This window comes from Mobula hypostoma, chromosome 21, assembly GCF_963921235.1.
Source record: "Mobula hypostoma chromosome 21, sMobHyp1.1, whole genome shotgun sequence".
NCBI classification, from domain to species: Eukaryota; Metazoa; Chordata; class Chondrichthyes; order Myliobatiformes; family Myliobatidae; genus Mobula; species Mobula hypostoma.
Window position 1 is genome coordinate 50,203,310 of NC_086117.1, and position 10,396 is coordinate 50,213,705.

The 10,396-nt window shown below is 43.1% G+C and overlaps 1 protein-coding gene across 1 annotated transcript in view; it reads right to left on the reverse strand.

Moving 5' to 3' along the window:
* Nucleotides 1-9,074, reverse strand: part of arrdc1b (arrestin domain containing 1b) — an 81,128-nt gene extending 72,054 nt beyond the window's left edge. Inside the window, exon 1 of the mRNA XM_063073970.1 lies at nucleotides 8,891-9,074. Coding sequence (XP_062930040.1) covers nucleotides 8,891-9,008 — 118 coding nt within the window. The 5' untranslated portion in view covers nucleotides 9,009-9,074. The remainder of the gene's footprint in view (nucleotides 1-8,890) is intronic.
* Nucleotides 9,075-10,396: the final 1,322 nt, after the last annotated feature.

Genomic DNA, 10,396 nt, shown 5'->3' on the forward strand with positions numbered 1-10,396 from the left:
CCACCAAGTCTGTTGGTGCGAAACTTGGTTACAGATAAGACAGTTCGTGAAATCTGGGAATAATACAGAAGGTGCAGGATCAGTTCATTCCAAAGAGGAAGAAAGATTCTAAGGGGAGTAAGGAGCAACCATGGCTGACAAGGGAAGTCAAGGACAGTATAAAAATAAAAGAGAAGTATAACATAGCAAAGATGAGCAGGAAGCCAGAGGATTGAGAAACTTTTAAAGAACAACAGAGGATAACTAAAAAGGCAATATGGGGAGAAAAGATGAGATATGAAGGCAAGCTAGCCAGGAATATAAAGGAGGATAGTAAAAGCTTCTATAGGTATGTGAAGAGGAAAAAATTAGTTAAGACCAAAGTTGGGCCCTTGAAGACAAAAACGGGTGAATTTATTATGGGGAACAAGGAAACGGCTGCCCAGTTGAACAGGTACTTTGGATCTGTCTTCACTAGAGAAGACACAATCACCCAGATGTAATAGTAGCCGGAGGACCTAGGGCAATGGAAGAACGGAAGGAGATTCACATTAGGCAGAAAATGGTGTTGGATAGACTGATGGGACTGAAGGCTGATAAATCCCCAGGGCCTGATGGTCTGCACTCCAGGGTACTTAAGGAAGTGGCTCTAGAAATCGTGGACACATTGGTAATCATTTTCCAATGTTCTATAGATTCAGGATCAGTTCCTGAGGTCTGGAGAGCAGCTAATGTTAATCCCACTTCTTAAGAAAGGAGGGAGAGAGAAAACAGGGAATTATAGACCAGTTAGCCTGACATCAGTGGTGGGGAAGATGCCGGAGTCAACTATAAAGGATGAAAAAGCAGCACATTTGGATAGCAGTAACAGGATTGGTCCAAGTCAGCATGGATTTACGAAGCGGAAATCATGCTTGACTAATCTTCTGGAATTTTTTGAGGATGTAACTATGAAAATGGACATGGGAAAGCCAGTGGATGTAGTGTACCTGGATTTACAGAAATCCTTTGATAAGGTCCCACATAGGAGATTAGTGGGCAAAATTAGAGCACATGGTATTGGGGGTAGGGTACTGACATGGATAGAAAATTCGTTGGCAGACAGGAAACAAAGAGTAGGGATTAACGGGTCCCTTTCAGAATGGCAGGCGGTGACTAGTGGGGTACCACAAGGCTCAGTTCTGGGACCGCAGCTATTTACAATATACATTAATGATTTAGATGAAGGGATTAAAAGTAACATTAGCAAATTTGCAGATGACACAAAGCTGGGTGGCAGTGTGAAATGTGCAGAGGATGTCGTGATAATGCAGGATGACTTGGACAGGTTGGGTGAGTGGGCAGATGCAGTTTAATGTGGATAAGTGTGAGGTTATCCACTTTGGTGGCAAGAACAGGAAGGCAGATTACTATTTGAATGGTGTCAAGTTAGGAAAAGGGGAAGTACAATGAGATCCAGGTGTCCTTGTTCATCAGTCACTGACGGTAAGCATACAGGTACAGCAGGCAATGAAGAAAGCTAATGGCATGTTGGCCTTCATAACAAGGGGAGTTGAGTATAGGAGCAAAGAGGTCCTTCTGCAGTTGTACAGGACCCTGGTAAGACCACACCTGAAGTATTGTGTACAGTTTTGGTCTCCAAATTTGAGGAAGGATTCTAGCTATTGAGGGAGTGCAGCATAGGTTCACAAGGTTAATTCTCTGGATGGCTGGACTGTCATATGTTGAAAGATTGGAGCGACTAGGCTTGTATACACCAGAATTTAGAAGGATGAGAGGGAATCTGATTGTAACATATAAGATTATTAAGGAAACAGGCACGCTAGAGGCAAGAAACATGTTCCCGATGTTGGGGGAGTACAGAACCAGAGGCCACAATTTGAGAATAAGGGGTAGGCCATTTAGAAAGGAGTTGAGGAAAAACTTTTTCACCCAGAGAGCTGTGGATCTGTGGAATGCTCTGCCTCAGAAGGCAGTGGAGGCCAATTCTTTGGATGCTTTCAAGAAAGAGTTAGATAGAGCTCTTAATGATAGTGGAGTCAAGGGATATGGGGAGAAGGCAGGAACGGGGTACTGATTGTGGATGATCAGAAATGATCACGGTGAATGGTGGTGCTGGCTCGAAGGGGCGAATGGCCTACTCCTGCACCTGTCTATTGTCGAAATCAAGGTTTTAATTACAGATGGATGTACTGTCCAGTCGTTATCAGTTATTCTCTTTACAAGGCCCTGACTTAATTACAGACGGATGTTCATTCCTGTCCTTATCGGTGAGTCCTCCTCCCCTTACTCAAACGAGGGTACAATGTATAATGTTATCAACTCTCAACTTGTCTCTCTGCACACCAAGGGAGAACTAGTATAAGGTTTTTTTAAGCTAACTGCTGAAGACAGAGTTTACATCAGTTCAAGAATTCCTATTCAGTCCCAATTACTCTTTTCACCAGAGGTTACAAAGTTTCAAAATGATTTTTTTTATATACATCCTTAGTTCCTCATTGTGCCATGTGGGAACTGCTTTGCCCTAGATATATCTGAGTTGCAAACTGTTCTTGTGGCATCTCAATTCCTCTTAAATATCACCATCTGTACCCACCCTTCAAAATTGTATCTCACAAAACAATGCAGCCAAGCTGTTCTCTCTTCGTTACTGAAACATTCCATCCAGGCAACATCCCTGTGAACCTCTGATATAACCCTCCCTGGAGCAAATGAAGTCTTTACAGTTTTGCAACCAGAAATACACACAATATTCCAGCTGTGACCTAACCAGCATTATACTAAACTCCCTTTAACTTTGTTCTATGCCCCATCTGGTTAAAGCAAGTATCCCATGTACCTTCTTAATCAGCCCTTTTTCCTCCGTTCTCCCTGGCTTGCCTTCATTGCCATCAAAATGCATCATTCCACACTTAGAGAGATTAAATTATATCTGCCCAATCGATTATTACCACTCTGTAGTCTAAAACCACCACTAATTTACTAATCACAGATTGTCTTCTAAATTGTTAATGTAGACAAGCAACAGCAGTGGTCCTAGCACTTACTTCCATTATACTATACTGCTGATAGACTTCCAACCACTTAAAACAACCCACTACTACCACTGTCACACATTAACAAGCCAGCGTTAGATCCGAAGGCTTTAAACTTTAGACCAATTCTAATTCTACATCTTATGCCCAGCTAAGATTTTTCTCACATACATGGCAATTTCATCCATTATTAATATCTTTATGCAACCTCCTTTTCATTCTCCGCCTATGCTTTCTGACTGAATCTCCTTATTCAGTTCTACGCAGTCATGCTACCATAATGTAATTAGATCTCCCTATTTAATTCTATTCATATCATTAATTCATTTAAATTGTTGTAAATGCTGCAAGCATTTAGACAAAGCACTTTAAATTTTATAATGTTCCTGTACTCTGACAACATTTATTGTTGGTTTTTATTTCTATTTATTTTATCTTTCTAACTTCCACTTCCTGTTTTCTGAAATAAAAACAAAAGTGCTAGGAGCAATTAAAAGATCACCTGACATCACTTGTGAAAAGAGTGAGAGATAATGTCTCAGATTTGGGAGCCCTCATCATCATTGAGAGAAAGAAACACAAGTTAATTTTAAGTTAGAGAGAGGATGGGTGTTCCAAAAGATTCATGGGGCAATTTCTAGCACATTAAGCTTCTTTGACATTGCAATGCATTGTAAATGGCAAGAGTATTGTAAAGGGCAGAACATATGATGATTAAGAAAAACTAAACCAAAATAATGACTATTTTGCTTCTCTCCTTCCCGAATTCGCCACTTGATCTCCCTGCCTAACAAGGTTGTCAGGTTATCTACTATGATTGATTGATTACTGCTCTGCATTCATACCATTCCCTCAGCACTAATAATCAAGCTTTACAACTTAGTCCTCCCTCTGAATTGGATACTGGACTTCCTTATTGGAAGACCAGTCAGTGCAGATTGGTAGTAACATCTTCTCCTTGCTCAGGCACACTATAAAGATGTGTCTTAGCCTACTACTCTACTCACTTTACACTCAGGATTGTGAGGCTAAATACTGCATAAAAAAATCCATAAATTTGCCGATTACACGATTGTTGGTAGAATCACAGATATGATGAAGATGAATACAGGAATGTTTGATTGAGTGATGTCACAACAAATCCTTGCACTCAACATCAACAAGACCAGGTAACACCCTCTGGTATCTTACATTTATATCCTAAGAGAGAAGATTCTTTCTGTCTATCCTATCTATGCTTCTCATAATTCACGAAACTTCCCATCAAATCTCAAAGTTCAAAGTAAATTTATTATCAAAGTACATATATCACCTTATACAGCCCTGGGATTCATATTCTTGCAGGCATACTCAATAAATCCATAATAGAATATTAACCCTTGCTTAAAGGTATTGGCCCGTGGCATAAAACAGGTTGGGAACTCCTGATCAAGAGAGAATATATCCAGTTTGGCTAACCTTTCCTTATAATTCATACTATCCAATCCAGACAGCATCTTGGTAAACCTCTTCTGCACCCCTTCCATGTTCTCTATCTACTTCCTAAAGTGGTGACCAGAACTACAGACAATACTCTAAAAGAAATCTGTCTCAAATTTTATATAGCTAAAGCATGACTTCCTTACTCTTCCACTCAACATCCAACTTTTGAAGGCCTTCTTAACCACCTTATCCACTTTAGGGGAATAATGGACGTAGCCCCACAAATTTTGCTGTATATCAATGCTATAAGGGGCCTACTGTTAAATATATGGAAGTAGGTACAGAGATGATGTCAGGGATAAGTTTTTTTTATGCAGAGAGTGGTGAGTGCGTGGAATGGACTGCTGGCAACTGTGGTGGAGGCGAATATGATAGGGTTTTTTAAGTGTTTCCTGGATAGGCACACAGAGCTTAGAAAAATAGAGCACTATGGGTAACCCTAGATAATTTCTAAAGTACATGTTCGGCACAGCATTGTAGGCCAAAGGGCCTATATTGTGCTGTATGTTTTCTATGTTTCTACAAAATTTCACTTCTCATTTGACTCCCAAAGTACAAAACCTCAGTCTTACCAGGATTAAATCCATTTGCCACTTTTCTCCCGTATCCATAGCTGATCAATATCACGTTGTATTATTTGATAGTCCTTTATACTGTCCACAACTCCATCAGTATTGTTACCCGCAGACTTGCTAATCCACCCATCTACACTCCTATTCAGATCATCGATATACATGACATACAAGAGGTCCCAGCACTAATTCTTGCCATGGACCTCCAGCCAGACTAACAGCCTTCCACTCCTGTCTTTTGTGGGCAGACCAGTTCCAAATCCAAATTTAAGCTGGATCCATGCATCTTCATCTTCTGAATCACCTTGCCATGAAGAGACCTTATCAAATGCCTTACTTAAGTCTATGCAGATAAGGTCCAGTTTTACACCTCATCGAGCACCTTTGTAACCTCAAAAAACATTCAGGTTTGTATGGCATGACCTGTTTATACAAGCCTTGATGACTTTCCCCAAGCAGGCCACACCTTTCTAATGCACAGAAATCCTATCCAGTGTCCTCTCCAATAGATTGCTACCACTGAAGTACGGCTCACTGGCCTACAACTGACTGATTATCTTGAACAAAAGCAGAATATTTTCTACTCTCCAGTCCTCCAGGACCTCATCTGTTGCCAGTGAAGACAAAGATCTTAGGCAATGTCCAAACAATTCCATCACTTATTTCAATATTCTGGAAAATAAGCCATCAGACCCTAGGGACCTATCCAGCTTAATGCTTTTCAGAAGACCCAAAGCCACCACCTCCTCCTTAATCTCAACGTTCAAGCATATTAGCATGCCCCACTCTTTCACTATCCTCCAAATCATGATACAAAATACCACTTGCTCTGACTTCAAACACAAATGAACTCCACTGTACACGTACTCTCTCCTTAGTTATCTTTCTTAGTGGAAGTATGAAATGCCCTGATATTCTCCTTGATCCTGCTTGTCAAGGATATTTCATGGCCTGTTCTGGCCTTCCTAATATACTTGAGCATTTTCCTTTAATCTTATATTCCACAAGGGCCCAGTCTGGCTTTAGCTTCCTAAACCTTACAATTACTTCCTTTTTCTTCCATACTATATTTAGGACCTCTCAGATCATCTAAGGCTCCCTTACTATTCTTGTCCTTATTGGAACATGACAATTCTGAACTCTAATCAGCTGACCTTTAAACAACTCCCACACGTGTTAGGTTGAGAGTATTCGGGCAGTGGGCGAATCAGCCCTCTTGCGCTTTTTGATCTCGTCACTTGAGATGCAGTATCACGCAACCCTGCCACTTTGATCTGGCCCACGCCTTCGTTAACCAGGTCCAACACTTGCCTTTCTTGGATCTTGCCCCTCCTGACACAGGTCATCAGGTTTGTGGGGGTGTGGCCAGGGTTAACCTGGGTGTTAGGGTTCAGGATCAGACATGGGCGTGCCCAACAGCTGCTCCTAATCAATGTCTCTTAGCTCTTGCCTTATCCTGCTGTAATTTACCTTCCCCTAATATCCAATTTTCTCCTTATTACTAACTACCCTAAAACATAATGAGTTGTAATCCTTGCTCTCCAAATGTTCACCAATCAGGTCAGTGACCTAGTCTGGTTCGTTTTCCAAAAGTAGGTCCAGTATGTTCTTTAAAAACGCAAACAACAGGAATTCTGCAGATGCTGGAAATTCGAGTCTCGGCCTGAACCGTCGACTGTACCTCTTCCTAGAGATGCTGCCTGGCCTGCTGCGTTCACCAGCAACTTTGATGTGTGTTCCAGTATGTTCTCTCTAGTTGGACTCTCCACAGATTGTTTCAAGAAGCCCTCTTGAAGGATGCTAGAGCATAATCCTATCAACATAGCTGCACGTCACATTTCTGAGCTCCACCCGAATTGCCTCTATGGATGAGCCCTCCAGTATATCCTACCTGAGTAGTGCAGTGACCATCTCCCTTATCAGGAGGAATAATGAAGAATATCACAGCAACAGTACAGCCCTGCCTCCTCTTTTACCCACCCCCATTACATCTAAAGCAACAAAACCCAAGAATGTCAGAACTGTCAGTCCTGTCCCTCATACAACCAGGTCTCTGAAGTGGCAACATTGCAATATTTTGCACTGAATCTAGGCCCCAAGTTCAAGATTGCTTAATGCTATTTCCAATACAGGTGTAAAGGAGAACCAAATAATTGTTACTCTGGATCAGCTGCAGCACAAAAAAAACACAATATAAATAACACATTAATAAAAAAGCCATAAATGTGAATACATAAGATAGCATACATAAAGTGACGCTAGGTAAGGTGGCAGACAGGAAATGATAAAGCAGTGGTTGTTGGGTGTGTAGAAGGGTGGGTTAGTGGGTGGAGCTGTTGATCAGCCTTACAGCTTGGGGGAAGTAACTTTTTCAGGGTGGTAGTCCTGGCATTGATGCTACGTAACCTCCTCCCTGATGGGAGTGAGACCAACAGTCCATGAACAGAGTGGGAGGGATCCTTTATGATGTTACTGGCCTTTTTCTGGCACCATTCGGTTTATATGTCCTTGGCAGTGGGTAGGCTGATGTCTATGATGTGTTCATCTTTCTTTCTCATAATACTCCTAGCATTGAAATAAACAAACTTCAGCCCTTCTGTCCACCATGTTCATTAGCCTGAACTTACTTTCAGTCCTGGTTGTCAGATCATCTTTCTTGCTCTCAACCCTACCACCTGTTGCTCAGCTGCTGTGGTTCCCATTCCCAATCATTCTAGTTTAAACCCTCCCAACCTTCCATTTTATACCATATAAAATGTTTAAATTATCATTTAGAAAAATCTCTATTACTGTGTGTTGATTCAGTAAGATCTGTTATTGAGACTATAAAGAAACCTAATGCTAGCTTTCATTCTCATAAGTCAGCTGTTTAAGTTTTCTCTAATACACTTTGCCCCTTCTAAAATCCTTTGCTTTAGGAGTCAGAATATGGTTGTCCTTCATTCTTAAACACTCCCAAATATCAGTCAATGAAAATTTCACTGAATGAGTTATGTTATAGGTAAAGGACAAAAGCTCTTCACGTGAGATGCCCATTTGCTCAGCATCCATTACTGAAGCCCTTGTGGTGTTTCTGGATACAGCTCACAGATTAGAAAATATTGATTACTCAAATATCCATTTATGAATACTGGTTCAGTACTGTAGGTAAAAAGCAACCATGAATTAAGCACCAGTTAATGAAAATTAATGTCAGTTTTCCAACTGCCTGTCCCCTGTTTCTTCAGGTCTAACTCCACACCTTAATGTCTGATCCTATTTCTCGTAAGTATCCCCAAATAGAATGATACTCAGCAGAATTTGTGATTACCCTTCCAAAACCATAAACCATAGTTCACTCAAGGCATATTATCTCAAATCATTTAGTCGCTGAAAGTCAATGTTCTGACTCACCCTACAGGAGCTTCTCGCTGCAGCTTCTGTGCAGTAGCCCCTTCACTCGGCTCACCCAGAAAGAGCCTAGGTTACGTTCTCTCCAGCAATCAGCGCCCCACCAACACCCCTAGAACCACCAACCCAACGCCCCGGACCCCAGGTCCCGGTAGTTTCATTACTGACAGTGATACCACATAACGGTCCCTATCTTCGGGACCCATCAGCACCCCTCCCGGCCCCACCCCCGACCCAGGCAGCTTCACCAAACAACGGTGCCCGACCCAGACAGTCTCACCAAACAACGATCCCCACTCCACCCTCGCCCGCCAACTCCCCGGACCCCGTCCGCTTCAACAGCCCCCGCCACCGCCACCACCCCACAGCCCCAACTTGCGCCGGGAGCGGGCGGCGAGAGCTGAGACTGGCAAAGGGAGAAAGGACACTGACCTTTGAAGTTGAAGTGCGCGGACACTCGGAGCCTCACTTCCCCGGCCACCAACTCCCCGGGGCCGTACACCACTTTGTTGTTCCTCAGCGTCACGGACAACTCCTGAACTTTCCCCATGGCCGCGGCCCCGCTCCCCGCAGACCACCGCGCAGGCGCACCGATGGCTGCCAGACGTCAGCGCAGCGCTCCGCCCCTCCCGGCGGCGCATGCGCCAGGACAGCCCGGAACCCGGAGCCCGGAGCCCGGACCGGCTGCTGGCCGGTGGGATGAGTGAGGGTGCGAGCTGCTGGAGGTGGGAACGGCGTGTTTAATTGGTGGGGCGAGGAGTGAGGTGACAAGGAGTGGTGTTGTGGGGATTTGAATGGGTAGTGGAGCAGAGATTGCGGGTGGGGGTGTGAGCCATACATGCAGTGAGGGACTTGGAGTCTTTCAATGTTGCCCGTTGGAGATGCGACACTGCTTGTTTTTTCTTGATGTAGATGCTGCCTTGCCTAATGAATATTTCTGGCACTTTATGTTTAATTTCAGATTTCCAACACCCTCAAAGTTCAAAGTATATCGAAGTGTATATATGTCACCATATTCGACCCTGAGATTCATTTTCGTGTGGGCATATCATTAAATACATAATAGAATCGATGAAAGACTGCGCCAATTTGGGTGTTCAACCAGTGTGCAAAAGACAACAAACTGGGCAAATACAAAAATAAAGAAAGAATAACAATAAATAAATTATTAATAAATATCATGAACATGTGGTGAGTCCTTGAAACTGAGTCCATAGGTCGTGGGAACATGTTGGGGTGTGCACTTGAGTGAAGTTAACCCCTTCTGTTCAAAGAGCCTGTTGGTTGAGGGGTGGTAACCAGACCATAAGACAAAGAAGCAGAAGTCGGCCATTCGGCCCATCGAGTCTGCTCCGCCATTTTATCATGAGCTGATCCATTCTCCCATTCAGTCCCACTCCCCCGCCTTCTCACCATAACTTTTGATGCCCCGTCTACTCAGATACCTATCAATCTCTGCCTTAAATACACCCAATGACTTGGCCTCCACTGCCGCCCGTGGCAACGAATTCCACAGATTCACCACCCTCTGGCTAAAAAAATTTCTTCACATCTCTGTTCTGAATGGGTACCCTTCAATCCTTAAGTCATGCCCTCTCTTACTAGACTCCCCCACCATGGGAAATAATTTTGCCGCATCCACTCTGTCCATGACTTTCAACATTCAAAATGTTTCTATGAGGTTCTCCCCTCATTCTTCTAAACTCCAAGGAGTACAGTCCAAGAGCGGACAAACGTTCCTCATATGTTAACCCTCTCATTCCTGGAGTCATTCCAGTGAATCTTCTCTGAACCCTCTCCAACGTCAGCACATCCTTTCTTAAATAAGGAGCCCAAAACTGCCCACAGTACTCCAAGTGAGGTCTTAACAGTGCCTTATAGAGTCTCAACATCACATCCCTGCTCCTATATTCTATTCCTCTATAAATGAATGCCAAC